Below are 16,473 nucleotides of genomic sequence, written 5' to 3' on the forward strand. Positions count from 1 at the left end.
CTTGTAGTTAAACTTGCTTGTCCAGGAGGACTAGTATGTAGACAGTAGCTGACGAGGAGGCACGCTAGGTTTTTAAACAGAGCCGTAACTCCAACATTGCTTTGCTGGTTTACACCCAAAGGTTTTCACTTCTTCTCTTCTCCTCGATCCTTCGCCCTTCCCCCACTGCAACAGCACTTCCTCCAGCGTTACGTAATTCAGCCTCTATTGATCTCCATAGCGATTGCGGGAGCAATGCTTAATCTAATCAGGCAGCAGTGTGTTGGGTCTCAGAGGGGCTCGTGTGGGGAGGAGGGAGGTGGAGGACGGGGAGGCTGTAAATCCAGCGAGGCAGAAAAGAGCTCATCATTACAGCACAACGCCAGGCTCATAAAACACACTCATACTGAAGCGTGCAGGAACAGTACACCAGATCTACTGAGAGCATGCATGCAGTGTGTTCATGATCGTGACTCGACCTCTTGTGATAGATGTGGAAAATTAGTTACTCGACTAAATGGAATTAACAGTTGCATGTCATTTTCCTGCATAGATATATTCATAAATTGTTTGTTTGTCCCCCCCCCACTTGTCTGTTGATTCCTTATATGCAGTGGAAATAAAGTATGCATACTTAAAGGGTTAGTTCACCCAAAAAATGGAAATTCTATCATCATTTACTCACCCCCATGTCATTCCAAACCTGTATGACTTTCTTTCCTCTGCTGAACTAAAAAGAAGATATTTGGAAGAATATGGGTAACCAAACAGTTGATGGGCCATTTCGATTGATAAGTTAGTGTGATTATCTACACCTGTGTGAACTTGAGGAGAACTGACTTCATATATTCACTAGGGGCTGTTTACAACGTAAAACTTTTTATGCGTTTTGGCCGTTCGTTTACACGACATCGGCGTTTTGAGTGCCTGAAAACGCAAACTTTTGAAAAATGGTTTCCCTTTAAACAACAAAAAACGTGAATCTCTGAAGACGATGACGTCATGCACATGCATATTACATGTTCAATATTTAGTGTTTCATTGCCATCTAATGGCCTGGCAGCAGAATACAGCGTTTTTAGTCGTTTTCTTGGATCCGTGTGAATGGGGATTGTTTTGAAAATGGTGTCGTCAGTACTCGGGAAAACGTTTCCGTTTTAAGCATATCGTTGTAGAGTAAACGTACCCTAAAAATCACAAGAACACCAGCTGATTCAAAGACAATAAGCAAAAAATGATGAAGACAAGTGAAGTTAGTGGAGAGAAAAGCTTGTTTTGCATTTTGAGTACAGATGACACTTGATTTGACTTGGGTTGCCAAATTTAACTCATCTTTGACGCATCTAACTTGTTTTCTCTTCTTTAGTGCTCTTTCCTGCCAAAGTTCTCCATCCACGTTGAGACAAAGTATGAAGACAACAAAGGCGTCAATGACAATGTATGTATACTGCATGTAGAGTGAATGTGTCTGTGTGTTTGTGTATGATTTCATCTTTTCTGGTCTTTTCATCTCTAAATCTTTTCTGTAGAAACTACAACTGTTGATCGTTAACTTTGTTTTCCATCAGTTATCTCATTCCACATCAACTAGTAAGCCCAGTAGTTTCTCAGGGTCCAGACTGAGTAATTTAATGAAATGAAACCTAATTAAACTTTTTAGGGTTGTGGGTCTGTCCTTGTTTATGTATTACTTTAATTAGATATAAATTCATTATTAAAGGGATAGTTCACCTTAAAGGTCCCATATTGTCAAAACTGAAATTTCCTGGCTTTTTTCGTGATAACAGAGGTCTATGTAACTACCATATAAGTTTCAAAACACGACAAATGCACACATCCTGCATAAAGTAGCTGTGCCTTGTGACTTCTGTATAAATGTGACGTCTATAAAGCAGTTAAGTGTTTCAAAATCAGTGTATAACTAGCTATTAACGGACATATTTAGGAGATTTACATCGAATTTGACAAAAAAAAAGTCTGAGTTTGTTTACAGACATTTTAAATTAGCGTTAACGTTAAATCTGCGTGCAGCATTGATGTAATGGTAATTATAATACTCTTACAATAACGCCGAAAGTAAAGAGGTGGTCGTTTGTCTCCTGTCGTCGCCGATTCGGGGTCTGAGTTCGGCACGAACATATAAGGCCGGATTACATTTCCCTCAGCAATGTCCATCATTACAGGTGTTTTATTTACATTTCTCGTGAGCATCACCAAGCCACAGCAGGATACAGCATACATGACCCTAGTTACCTGTGGTTGGCCTGGCCGTGCGTCACTCCGAAGGCCAATCAGAAGAGAGGCTCATGAATATTAATTAGACAGGCCAAAATCGACCTGTTCTCAGCAGAGCTCCTGAGAAAGGAACTGTAAAAATATACTTATACCGCAAATATATATTCTTAAGGACATCAAAACCTAAAATAAAACTTCAGAAAAGTATACAATATGGGACCATTAAAATTAATATTCTGTCGTCAGTTACTCACCATCTTTACTTACCAGATCATAGGATGTCACGCACAAATCTTTTGTGCATATTCACACACTTTTATGGTGCATTTTTGTTTAGTAATTTTTGGTGCTCAACAGTACCTGATCTCTGAATACTGTTGCAGTTGGGCAGAAACCAAAGTTGATATTGTGGCTTTATTCGGACCAAATCCAATGTTTGGATGAACATTTTTTTGGTCCTTAGACTTCCACAAAAGATAGATGTACATGTTTTAATATTTAGACCCCTTCTATTATTGATTGCTATCAGAATGTGAAGAGAGTTTCAACCAGTATAGCAAAAAGTGTTTAAAAAAACACTACCCTACCCTACCATGGCCTACCCTACCTTTTCATTGGTTAAATATTTGCAAAACCCACAGGCAGATGTAAAGGGTGACCAATAGTAATGTTTTATGGAGATCATCGACGATACTTTTCATTGTGTTGAAAAGAGCAGGTTGGACATTCTGTTGGACAACTCATACAGGTTTTAAACAAGGGGTTCAGTAAATGATGACAGAATCGTCAGATTTTTTTGATTGTGCAATTCTGTTAATATTTACTGGAATACACACAAGCCAAAAAAATCGCTGGTCAGATTTCAGATGGGATTTGCCTCGGACAGAGGTCTGTGTAAGTTTGACTTTTTGAAGAAATGCTGGCCTGCAGTCGGTCGCAGTCTCCGTACACATGCTCACTCGCTTAAAAAGGATTTCTCTTCGTTTCTTCCTTTGCTCTTGGCATCGAGTGACACTTTCATCCTCTGCCCCAAATGAGAGCTTTTTAAGATCACTCACTGCAGGTGGATAGTTCTTCCTCTCCTGTGATCAGTTTGAGGCATGTGTGTTTGAAGATCTAACATTTGCAAATGACGTGCTTGAACTTACAGTGATTAAATGTACCGCTGACAGGGTTTTTTGTGTGTGTGTTCACTGAGTGATGGGATGAGGTAGTGACAGCCAACATTGTTCTCCAGTACTGCACTACCGAGAATATATCTTGGAATACAGTAAGTTGGATTGTCATACCAAGTGCTGCACTGACAAACAAATGAAAAAGGTGACTAATGATGTTGTGGGTGCTGGATGGTCCGCCTCAGGCCTGTTTCTGCATCTACAGGTGAGAATTAACAGAACGCTGCACTCTTTCTCCATCCGTGCTGAGATACCAACACTTCTTTAGCAACTGTGGCTGATGAGCAGGAAATCTCATTTGATTAGCCTTGTCCATGGTGCTGAAATCAACACATGAGGGTCAGGCCGATGCTGAATGGCATCACGCACAACAGTGATACCTTGTGAAAACATTCAAATGAATGATTTTATTTCAGCATCATTATGTGATATTTCAGCAATGAAAGCTATCCAGAGCATCAGTTTTGATCAGGTTTTCCTGTCTCATTTCTCTGTCTTTTGCACCATTAATCCTTCTATTTTAACAAGACGCCGGTTCCCGCTGAGGAGAGGCAGCATGATGCTGTAATGTTCGTTAGGTGTGGGCAGTGTTAGAATCACTTTGAATTGCAGCTAAAAGCCTTTCAGCTTCATCTGACCACAAAAATCTTTTCCCACATCACAGATGGATCACCATTATGCATTTTGACCTGAAAATTTTACTTTTTTTTATTTAAAAAAAAAAAAACGTGTTTCTAGACCTGGCTGTTTTTCCCCATTCCACTCTTTGTGTGTCGTGTTTTTCAGTGCAAAAACATGCGGCTAGGTTTCCATCCAAAGTTTCGCATTTAATTTATTCCCAAAATTGGAATGTCGCATAAAACATTTGAGAATAAAGCACCATTTCCATTCCATGTCTTCAAGAGATTAAATCGCTAAAGTTATGTACGTGAGGCAAAGTCACGTGAGTTTTTTTTTATTGCACATGGGGGGATTTCGATGTGTAAATGTGAATGATTCTGTAAATGTATTTCCATTGTAGTGTCGTCTTATGGGATAAGAAATTCTGCATTTTTAGGATTTATGCGCATCCTGGCATTTCCATCCAGTGTTTCTTTTTTTTAATGCAATATGCCAAAATAAAAATAGATGGAAATATAGCTAGTTAAATAAACACTATCCACCTTATTTTGAACGTAAGTGCGCCACGACCATTTTTAACTTGAGAATGTGTCTGGCTTTCGGTGTCATTCGCTTGCAGTTATTTTTCTGTACAAAAAAAGTCAATGCAAATTTGTATTTCTTATCATATTATTTTAACTTAACTTATCTTCTCACACACTGGTTTGTAACACAAATAGTTTTATCGTTTACTGCACTGTTATTCTTAGTTTATTTAGGATTTTACCCTCTACCTCATGAATCGGTAGTCTGGCACATTCACAGAAAATATTCACCTTATATTCCAATGCGGAAGCAAGCTATGTCCAAAAATATTTCCTACTGTATATGTGCTTGTTGAGCATTCAGTTACAGAACCATGGGCACTTCTTTCAATTTCTATTTTGGGAAGACTTTCCACTAGACGTTGGAAAATGGATGAAGGGATTTGCTTCCATTCGGACACACAAGCAGCAGTGAAGTCCGGTACTAATGTTTGGCGATGGGTCTTTCTCCTGAAGGTGTTCAGTGGGGTCCAGGGGCCGGTTGCACCAGCCGTGCATAAGTTACAACTTAGCCTAGTTTTGACGTAAATGGACACTAAGTGAATGAAACCTGGCTAGAAGTCCTAAAATGGTTCAGGTCATACTTAGAAGGGAGAGGTTATTAGGAGACCATAAGTCTGAGTGGACATCCATGACATGCGGAGTCCCTCAAGGCTCAATTCTTGCGCCACTCCTGTTCAATCTGTATATGCTCACACTGAGCCAAATAATGAGAAATTGCTTACCACAGCTATGCAGACGACACACAGATTTACTTAGCCCTATCGCCTAATGATTACAGCCCCATTGACTCCCTGTGCCAATGCATCGATGAAGTCAACAGTTGGATGTGTCAAAACTTTCTTCAGTTAAACAAAGACAAAACTGAAGTCATTGCGTTTGGAAACAAAGATGAAGTTCTCAAGGTGAACGCATACCTTCACTCTAGGGGTCAAACAACCAAAAATCAAGCCAGGAATCTTGGTGTGACACTAGATTCAGACCTTAGTTTCAGTAATCATGTCAAAGCAATAACTAAATCAGTATACTATTATCTCAAAAATATTGCAAGAATTAGATGCTTTGTTTTCAGACAAGACTTAGAGAAACTTGTGCATGCTTTCATCACCAGCAGGGTGGATTATTGTAATGGACTCCTCACTGGCCTTCCCAAAAAGACCATAAGACAGTTGCAGCTCATACAGAACGTTGAGCAGAACCAGAACATATGAACGCATCACACCAGTCCTCGGGTCTTTACACTGGCTCCCAGTTACATTTAGGATTGATTTTAAAGTATTATTACTGGTATATAAATCATTCAATGGCCTAGGACCTCAATACATTGCAGATATGCTCACTGAATATAAACCCAACAGATCACTCAGATCATTAGGATCACATCAACTAGAAATACTAAGGGTTCACTCTAAGCATGGCGAATCTGCTTTTAGCTATTATGCTGGAACCAGCTTCCAGAGGAGATCAGACGTGCTCCTACTACAGTAGTCACATTCAAATCCAGACTCAAAACACATGTTTAGCTGTGCGTTTACTGAATGAGCACTGTGCCACTGTGCGTCCGACTGATTACACTATTTTATTTCTGCATCCTCCTTTTGATTCTAAACTCAAATGGCACTGAAAATTGGATGAGAGACAAACATAAATTACTTAATTGGGGAAATTGAGAGATGAAACCATGCTGATGAGCTGGGTCTGTGGTGGAGTAGTGAGTTTGTGTCAATTAAACTCGAGGTTCTGTGGGGTACGGACTGGCTCGACTCCATTCCTAGAGCTTCCGAACGAATGGGTTTTTAGGGGTGTGGACTGATGGGGCAGTGAACCCGATGTCAGTCCTAGAGCTCCTCCTGTCCAATTTTAGGGAAAAATCGGGTCCATCAGAGATGTCCAATGGAATTCTTAGGCGTGCCGAATAAACACCACAATCACAGTGTAAGAGTAAAACTATATGCAAAATAAGATACACTGGTGTTGTGCCAGATGAGAAGTTTATTCTATGTATCATCTTTTTACTACTTTAATTCATTTTACTCTAATTAAAACTGTATAATTTATCTCTTTTAATTCCTTTTATAACTGTTTTCATTTCCCTTGCTTTTATTTTGTGCTTTTCTATGCAATCATTAAATCGTATTTAATGGAAACTTATTTTTTGAGGCAAAGGAAGTTAGAATGAAGGATAAACTGAATTCACAGCATTTCAACACAACTTCAGTTCGCGTATTTAAAGGCTGGTATTGGATCATTGAGAGTAAACGTCATATTATGCGACTATGCGTACAAAGAGCTTACAACCTACTAGCTACGTTCTGCCTTACGAATGAATGGTGCGACGGAATAAAGTACAGAGTTAGTTACAAACTAGCTAGTGTTTACTTGGTTTCTAGTGTGGACTTTACGTTCCAGTTGAAGAAAGAGCTTACGAACGACTGGTGCAGCTCTACCCAGGTGTGGACCCTGCGCAGGCCAGTCAGGTTCTTCCACACCAGACTCCGTAAATGATTTCTTTATGAACCTTTTTTTCTTAATCAACCACAGTCATGCGGTAGATTCATGGGGCAGCACATTGCAGTCTTCAGTGAAGAGATATTTGAACCCACCTCCTCATTTGTCTCTTGTTGTTTTGCACCTGCAGAACTCTGTAAGAGGAGAAAACACAAATCCTTGATCTGTATTCCGCCTCTTCATTGGCGTGAGAGGCTGTTTCTGAATTATTATTTTTTCCCCTACATTTGAGCCATGTTGGCTTCTTTGAAGTCTAAAGCGTGCACTCCAGCATGCATTAGTCTGCGTTGAAGCGTCTGCGTCTACTTTAATGTTGCTTATCATCACCATTGGGAGTCTTTAGAGTTTTTTGTAGATTTGTTCTCCGGCTTTGATAAACAAGCTTGTCCGAGTTTCGTGCTTTGACTCCGTGATGATTTCACCGTTTGGTTACATCTCAGAAATGAAGGCTGATATTTATTAGAGCCATCATTCAAGTCCTTTTCAAATTTCCCTTTTTTGTCTTCCTCCCCATCTCTCTTGATAAGGTCCAACATAACGTGTTTTTATCAAATATTCAGCTACTGTCATGTCACCCCCTCTTTTATTCTTTGTTTTTACAATTTCAGGACATCCATTCCTTGCTCTTACAGCTAGTGCACTCTCCTTTTGTGTCTGCATTTTAAAATAAAGAGGTTTTATACATTTCTCTCCATGTTATCCCTGAAGGTTATGTCACTTGAATGCGAAAAGAATTACAATGTAATTGGCAAAGCCACACAAGTGACAGACAACAGGAGAGCCGTTCTCTCACCTGAAAGCACCTGATCCTTTGAAGCAAAGCCCTCTCACCCATTAGAGTCTTTGTTCGGCTGGTGCTCTCGGATGAGTGGCAGCCCATGCAATGAATGCACTCGCTGACAGCGACTCGCGTGCAGACCGAGAGCTCCTTCCAGTGGACAGCATCGAGTCTGCAGCTGTAGAAGTGCTGGAGTCTGCTGAGGATTCCTGGGTCTCTCTTTACTATTAATTCAAAAAAGAAATAGTGCGCACATCCACAAGACTTTTGGCAGGTGCTCGATCAAATAAAGCATCAAACTCAAAATAAAATCGGCACACTGCCACTTCTGCTTCCAAGAATTTATTAAAAAGAACAACGTTTCGACCCAAAGGGTCTTCGTCAGACAAGCAACAATCATAGAAAGGTACAATTTATATCGGTGTGAACCATCACACCTGACCTCATTAGTGAACTAATTACCCAATCCAATGCAGTAACGACCTAATCAATCACAAATATAACCACATTGTGGAGGATCTTTACAAAAGTGACTAATTGTGGGATCTGATCCCACAATTAGTCACTTTTGTAAAGGACGTGGGTCGATCAGATCCCACAATTAGTCACTTTTGTAAAGATCCTCCACGATTTGTACATAAACAAGCTCCTAATATACGGCATATGGTGGTGAGAGCCGACCAAGGGTGTGATCATCCAAGCAATCCCTTTTCAGTCCCTGATGGTATTTATAGGTGTGGACAATGTGCACAATGTAATTTCACAAATAAATGTCACACTTTTAGCCATCCTCATTCTGGGAAACAGTTAAAAATGAAGGGAATAATTTCGTGTAACACCAAAAACGTAATTTATATGATCAAATGCCCATGTGGTTTAGCATACATGGGAAAAACGCACCGTTGTTTGAAAACGCGCATTGCAGAACATAGAAGTAATATACGTTTGAATGACCAAAAGAACCCCATTGCTGTTCATTTCAATTGTTGACTCTTCGCTACTTGGTATAGAACTAGTAAGAGTACCCAGAAGTGGTGGTGACATTAATAAGATCTTACTTTTGGGTCAAAATGTTGTTCTTTTCAATAAATTCTTGGGAGCAGAAGTGGCAGTGTGCTCTCTTTACTATTACCCACAACAGAGAGACTTGTGTATATATATAGTTATATCCAGATGACAAATGGACAAGCTTGTTTTCGCACTGAGAGAGATTTGCTGCAGCAAAGCAACCAGACATCATTCACTGTCAGTAAGAGTCAAAGATTTGTGATGTGGCAAAGATGAGCTGCTAAGGATGGAATACACCATTACTTTTAATTAAAATCTGAATACATTTTAAAACACTAGGGGGCAGATTTACTAAACGGGGCAAATTAGTGTGAGAGCGCAATTCCAAAACAACACCAATGGGAGTGGAAAGTTCTGCATGTGATCTACAGACGACACGATAATTAAAGAAAACAGACGCAGTCAGATCATTTCCATTATAATGACTAACGCAATCTACCAGGTAGCGTCTGGTTTAAGACGTGCTTTTTTTGGGCGGTAAATAATGGCGCAAACACCAGTACATTGACAAGCACAAACCTTAATAAATCACCTTGCGTGATTTCATTTAAATACTCTCCTCCCATAAATTTTGCGCCTGAAAGGGAAACTCCTACAAATGCATGTGCAATAAAGTCAGAGGTCAAAAATAACCCTGTCCATGCCTTTTCAGCGCTAATTTTTCACTGCGTGTCTTTAGCAAATCCTGACAGTAGTTTTTTAACGCCAAAAGAGGGTTTGCAATGGCGCAAGTTGTTAGTAAATCTGGCCCTAGGCGTCATATTTTCAAAGTGTAAATGATTGCAGAGGAAAAACTGGGCATTATACAGTAAATGACTGAGGATCACACACATTACCAGACTAGTAATTCCCAAAACAACAAACCCGCATGATAAATAAAAACAGTACGTGTTCTAAAATCAAGTTTGAATATCCTCCAAATGCATGCAAAAGAATCTGCTCATCATATACTAATCGATTTTCTGCCCAAAATCTGCAGACTCCTTCTGACTTTTGGCATCCAAGCGTCCACTCCAGACAAATTGGGGACAAATCTGGCCAAATGTCATGTGGTGTATTCCAGCTTTGATGCACAGTATGCAAATGTGCGGTGATGTGATGCATCAACTACCAATGGGAGAGCAGATAGTGGAGCTCATGTGATCTGCTGCCTGAAACCAGAACTAGTGCCAAGTAGCCAGATCTTGGACACATGGTAGCTTATACTGGTCAGCTAACACCCTGTAGCCCAAGACTGGTTGCCCACTGAAGCTAAGCAGGGTTGAGCCAGGTCAGTACCTGGATGGGAGACCTCCTGGGAAACCCAGGTGTGTGCTGGAAGAAGTGTTAGTGAGGCGCTCACCCTGTGGTCTGTGTGTGGCCTAACGCCCCAGTGTAGTGATGGGGACACTATACTGTCAAAGATCATCGTCCTTCGGATGAGACGTTAAACCAAGGTCTGACTCTCTGGGGTCATTAAAAATCCCAGGGGTGTAACCCCAACATCCTGGCCAAATTTGCCTCCTAATCATTCCCATATATACTGATTGGCTTCATCACTGTCTCCTCTCCACCAATAAGCTGGTGTGTGTTGGGCGTTCTGGCGCAATATGGCTGCCGTCGCATCATCCAGGTGGATGCTGCACATTGGTTGTGGTTGAGGAGATTCCCTTCCATATATAAAGAGCTTTGAGTGCGAAGAAAAGTGCTATATAAATGTAACAAATTATTATTAATGTTATGATTGACATGTAACAAACTCAGTTGAATGTAAAGTTCACGGATTTTGAAAAAGTTCACTCATTGTATCAGTATGGGAACTTCAAGGAACTTCTTTCTTGGTAGATTGTTTAAAGTCCCCCTCTAGTCAATAATCATATCCCTTAAAACTCATCTTTGATCACCAAAATGACATATTTAAAAGGTTTTTCCTGTGAAAAAAATGTCTTCATGTCTTAAAATAGCTTGAATGTAACTCTACACCCTTGCCTCATTTAGTATACACGGTTCTATGAATATGCAAATTAGCCCCGCCTCCACCCACTCAACATTAAAAGCTTGATTTTCACCACAGGGGGACTTTTCAATTTTTTATTTGCAACATGTATCAGACTCCCCGAATGTGGGTGTGACGTCTGAGAATAACTAACAACCAAATAATACAGCAACTTTGCGACCTTCAGTTAATCTGTTCATCTTTTAAACGTGAATGCAGTGAGCCACAACGACAAGATGTTTTATTGCTTGCTTGGTTTCTAATTCCACTCACAGTGAAATCTCATCCGCTCCACATATCTGTATTTCACACGTCAAATATGCTAGTTCATTGTTATAGTTGCTTTCAGTGTGGACGGATGAAGGAAACGTTTTGTGTCGCATCTGGTTAAGGCTGAGTTGGAGCATCCCAACATCTTTAATGCTAGCTGGTATTTTTTTGTTTCTCACTAATTGTATTTCTAAACACCTCTCATTGTCCTCTAGATCTTTGATACGGAGCTCAGAGTGGAAGAAACAGAGGTGTGTTTTATTGACATCGCCTACGACGAGATACCAGAGCGCTACTACAAGGAGTCTGAGGTGAGAAATTTCTTTAATAATCCACATAAATGCGTAATCATTAAAGAAATTATAAAAGATTTATAATAAATTCCCTCTAAAGTACAGTGTGTGCTCTATCTTTCATATTCACATCCAATATTTTCCTCACTGACCTCTATGATTTATTCATTTGAGCTCGGTTGATATGGTATTTAGTGCTGATGGGATTTTGTTTTGAAGAAACAGGGGAGTGCTTCTCCCACATGGAAGAAAACAAAGGAGTATGGGTTATTTTTAAGCCAATCCTGAATTATTAAAGAGGCCCTGTTGAGATCTCTACTGGATACACGTAAGACTCAGAGTCACCTCTCCACTGTACCGCCACAGTAATTCATTTTCACATTCTGTCTCTCTCCTCCTGCAGAGGTGAGCTTAAGACAGATGAGAGCAGTGCAGTGTTATCTTCCTCTGGCAGGAGCTTGCTGCTATCTGAGGATCCAGGCCAGCGGTGCTTCTGTTTGAAGAGGGGAAAAAAGCAGAGGTGGAATTAGATGTGGAAGGGAAAAGAACAGCTGCCATTCTGGGACTGACAAGCGTGATCACTCTAGTCCTCATTTAGACAAATAAAATCACTTGTGCCACGGAAAACAACCTTAGCGTTATGTCCTGATGTGGCACAGTGCAACAAAGCAAGAAATGTTAAAGGGTTAGTTCACCCAAAAATGAAAATTCTGTCAGTAATTACTCACCCTCATGTTGTTCCAACCCCGTAAGACCTTCGTTCATCTTCGGAACACAAATTAAGATATTTTTGATTAAATCTGAGAGTTGTCTCACTCCTCCATAGGCTTCTAAGGGACTGAAACTTGCTGGCCCAGAAAATGTATTAAAGACATCGTTAATATAGTCCAAGTGACTCCAGTGGCTCAATCTTAAGTTTATAAAGCGACGAGAATACTTTTTGTGCGCAAAAACAAACAAAAATAACAACTTTATTCCACTTTTCATTTCCTTCTCTCTGGGCCTCGGGTCTTTTCACGTAGTGTTTAAGCGTAGCGCGTCTGTGTTGTACGTCACCTGTGTTGTGTACAACCTGTGTTGTGCAACACAGACGCGCTACGCTTAAACACTACGTGAAAAGACTCGAGGCCCAGAGAGAAGGAAATGAAAAGTGGAATAAAGTCGTTATTTTTGTTTGTTTTTGCGCACAAAAAGTATTCTCGTCGCTTTATAAACTTAAGATTGAGTCACTTGGACTATGTTAACGATGTCTTTAATACATTTTCTGGGCCAGCAAGTTTCAGTCCCTTAGAAGCCTATGGAGGAGTGAGACAACTCTCAGATTTAATCAAAAATATCTTAATTTGTGTTCCGAAGATGAACGAAGGTCTTACGGGGTTGGAACAACATGAGGGTGAGTAATTACTGACAGAATTTTCATTTTTGGGTGAACTAACCCTTTAATCTTGTCAATGCTTATTTTGTCAAAATGCACGGCAATAAGTGAACGATTTAACATTGAGTAAAAAAATAACATTGCAAAATATCACCAGCGCACTAACAATGGTTTAAAAAGAAGAAATATTTTGCAAGAAGTGATTCGAATAATCTAATCATAGTATGTTGGGGTATATAGTAAATTAACCGCTTTAGCAAACTGAACCGCATCTGGTTAGGACATGGTGTTATACTGACAGTTTGTGTAATGCACCCACAATGCATTGCAAGGTAGTATTGGCATAGATGAGTTTTAAACGTAGTATGACTATTAGGCCGTGTGTCCACCAAAACGTTTTTAGCCAGCTGAAAGCCTAGCTGTGAGCGCTTTTTTTCAGTTGAGACACTTTGCTTGTTATGATACGGAATATCCGCGAAAGTGTTACTAGTGTCTCATTTCACACATATTTTGTGTCTGTGTTGATTCTATATTAAAATGTCGATACAATGTAACGTATTTTCTCTGGCTCTTGTTTTAAATGATTTTGTTCTGTTGTTATGCTTGTTGTTGTCGTCTGTTGACGTTGTACAAGCAGAATGTGGAGGTTGGTCAGTGTGGTATTAGTCCCGCCTCTCCTCCACTGTGATTGGACAGTTGGGTAAAAAGTGACAGTTATGAGCTTTGGTAATGTTTTACCCAAAGTTGAACATTCTTCAACTCTCGGCGACCGGTAAAAAACGCCGGGTGCTTCAGCGTGAAAAAAATGCTCAGCGCCTCGTTACGCTCATGCCGTTTTAAACACGCGGCGCTCCCATTGAAAACAATTGAAAAAATACGCCAGCCGCGTGAAAAAAAACGCTTTGGTGGACACACGGTGTATTTTAGGGGGATAAGAAATGCCCCCCACCATGATTCTCCCAGCAGTCCTGCAGAGATCTCAACAGTCCTGTGTTGCTGAACAGCCTTTTTTTGTGGATCTGAGTCAAAGACAGCAAAGCTCCCGCTCTGGGGAAGTTCCAGCTGGCATTTTGTGCCCTTCAAGGACACTGCGGGAAGGGGACACTATTTGTTGGGTCGTTCCAAACAAAAGTGAGCAACCAAATCCTTTCACAAAGGTCCCTTTCCCGGCCTCCGCTGTAAGCCCAAAGTATACTTCGTTTTTTGCACATAGGCTACGTTATGCGTATAGTGCGAGTGATGCACATTTCATCAACAGCTTAATGTGCACGTGCTAATTTATGGAAGCTTGTTTCTGCCACAGAATAAAACATTTTAAAAGATAATTGCAACTTTTTATCTCACAACTGCGAGTTTACATTTCGCAATCCTGACTTTATTTCTCACAATTGCGAAATATAAAGTCAGAATCGCGTAATATAGTTTTTTCTTGCAATTGTGAGTTTATATCTCACTATTCTGACTTTATAACACGCAATTGCGAGTTTTATATCTCGCAATTCTGAGAAAAGATGACAGAATTGCGAGACATAAACTCGCAATTGCGTGTTATAAAGTCCAATTCTAAGAAGAAAAAAATACTGACTTTTTAACAGGAAATTGTGTGTTATAAAGTCAGAACTGTGTGATATAAAGTTGCAATTGTGTGTTATAAAGTCAGAATTGTGATATAAAGTTGCAATTGTGTGTTATAAAGTCAGAATTGTGATATAAAGTCAGAATTGTGAGATGTAAACTCGGAATTGTGAGATAAAAAGTTGCTGTATTCTGTGGCGGAAACAAGCTTCCATACTAATTAATTTGTCCACAAGGTGGCAACCTTAACCCGGCCTGTTGTTTCACAGTCGAAAAAGAAACTGAAAATAGCAACAAACTACTGGAAACTGCAACAACAATAGGCACCAACGTTGACCTGCGTTTGTGTGAGGGGGTGATACCCACAACCTTAGTGTAAACGAGTACAAAGACATTTTTATCAGTCATAACTTCTGGAGAGAAGTAGCACAGACACTGAACAAGAATGAAACTTTCTAGTGCTATCAAATGGAGTTTACTTTGAAAGGCTACACATTTGGCTGTACACATACGCTAGCACTCACATCCAAACTGAAGTATGCTTTAGGCTTACGTGCATTAGTCATGGTCAATTGAAGGAATTATTTTTGCCCTTTATGCTGGGACAATTGTTTTTAACAGCTTTTGTTTTTGTTTTATGTTTTTTCCCCCCTCTTTTTTTCACATTAGTCATATGGCATTAACAGCTCAGGTCATTGTGTCAAAAACAATTGTGTCCCATGAGCAAAAATGAAATAATTTTTCAAAACTGCCATTGACAAGAACATAGATGTCTCCAGGTGTAATAGACCTCCTTGATAATGATTCTAGGATTTTTGGCATTCTGTTTTTTTTTTTGTGAGATGATTTTGTTGTCTGTTAAAAGACAAAGTCTTGGCTAGGTTGGTAGGATGATCAACAGCTCGGTTTTCAACAGGTTAAGTTATTCAGGCAGAAATGCTTTCCAAAGATGCAATAATACCAGATGATAAATGGTTGTAAGGGTGAAAGGAGAATAAATTAATTGATTATCATCTGCATAAGAATGATAGGGAAAAGCTCTGAGAGGTGATCATTTTGCAAAGGGATTTGGTGAAAAGGGGGTGAATAAATGGGCCAGGTACTGAACCCTGTGGGTAGTCGGTGTGTAGAGTACTGACGTCAAGTGCTCTGCCCTCTAGAGTGAGTAGAGCAAAGCAATGTTCACTTTTAAATGGAATTCGCTCTCTAATTCTGTGCATGTTTACAAAGGTGCAATATGCTTTCATGTGTTCCATCAGCTAGAGATGGATGGCAGATACAGGCATTAAACTCACAAATTCTTGGTAGAAAAAAAAAAAAAAAAAAAAATGAAATACAGCATTTACAAATACAGAAAAAACGAATACAAGGAAATCTTTATAGTAAAACAATATATAAAAACAGTGATTTAACATTTGTAATTTAACTGTATAATGAGATTTCCAATTGTGACCCTGTACCACAAAACCAGTCACATGGGTCATATTTTTTTTTCATTGAGATTTATACATCATCTGAAAGCTGAATAAATACGCTTTCCATTGATGTATGGTTTGTTAGGATAGGACAATATTTGGCCGAGATACAACTATTTGAAAATCTGGAAAAAAAATCAAAACATTGGGAAAATCGCCTTTAAAGTTGTCCATTAATGTTGGCGATTGTGCTGCATTCACTCACAAAAATACATGTTTTATATATTTACGTTAGGAAATGTACAAAATATCTTCATGGAACATGATCTTTACTTAATATCCTAATGATTTTTGGCATAAAAGAAAAATCGATAATTTTGACCCATACAATGTATTGTTGGCTATTGCCACAAATATACCCGTGCGACTTGTGACTGGTTTTGACGATTGTCAGAGCCTTGGTTTAGTGTTTTGCATTGTTGGCATGTGCTGGTTCATTTCCCGATCTGGGTCCCACCTTTTCTTTCCATCATCTCCTGTCTTCTTTCTATTCTGCTGTAAATGATAAGTTTCAAAAAGGTTCAAATGTTACATTCTAGTATAGTGTATTTTAAATTGTCTC

At 39.6% G+C, this 16,473-nt stretch overlaps 2 protein-coding genes across 2 annotated transcripts in view; one reads left to right on the forward strand and one right to left on the reverse strand.

Moving 5' to 3' along the window:
• Positions 1-16,473, forward strand: part of pitpnc1a (phosphatidylinositol transfer protein cytoplasmic 1a) — a 99,217-nt gene that overhangs the window by 77,991 nt on the left and 4,753 nt on the right. Inside the window, exons 5-6 of the mRNA XM_079874195.1 lie at positions 1,346-1,417; positions 11,409-11,504. Coding sequence (XP_079730321.1) covers positions 1,346-1,417; positions 11,409-11,504 — 168 coding nt within the window. The remainder of the gene's footprint in view (positions 1-1,345; positions 1,418-11,408; positions 11,505-16,473) is intronic.
• Positions 11,500-16,473, reverse strand: part of slc25a17l (solute carrier family 25 member 17-like) — a 33,256-nt gene continuing 28,282 nt past the window's right edge. The window contains exon 10 of the transcript XR_013821511.1: positions 11,500-11,979. The gene's annotated coding sequence lies outside the window, so the exon portion shown is untranslated. The remainder of the gene's footprint in view (positions 11,980-16,473) is intronic.

Source organism: Squalius cephalus, assembly GCF_949319135.1.
Source record: "Squalius cephalus genome assembly, chromosome: 1".
Classification (NCBI taxonomy): Eukaryota; Metazoa; Chordata; class Actinopteri; order Cypriniformes; family Leuciscidae; genus Squalius; species Squalius cephalus.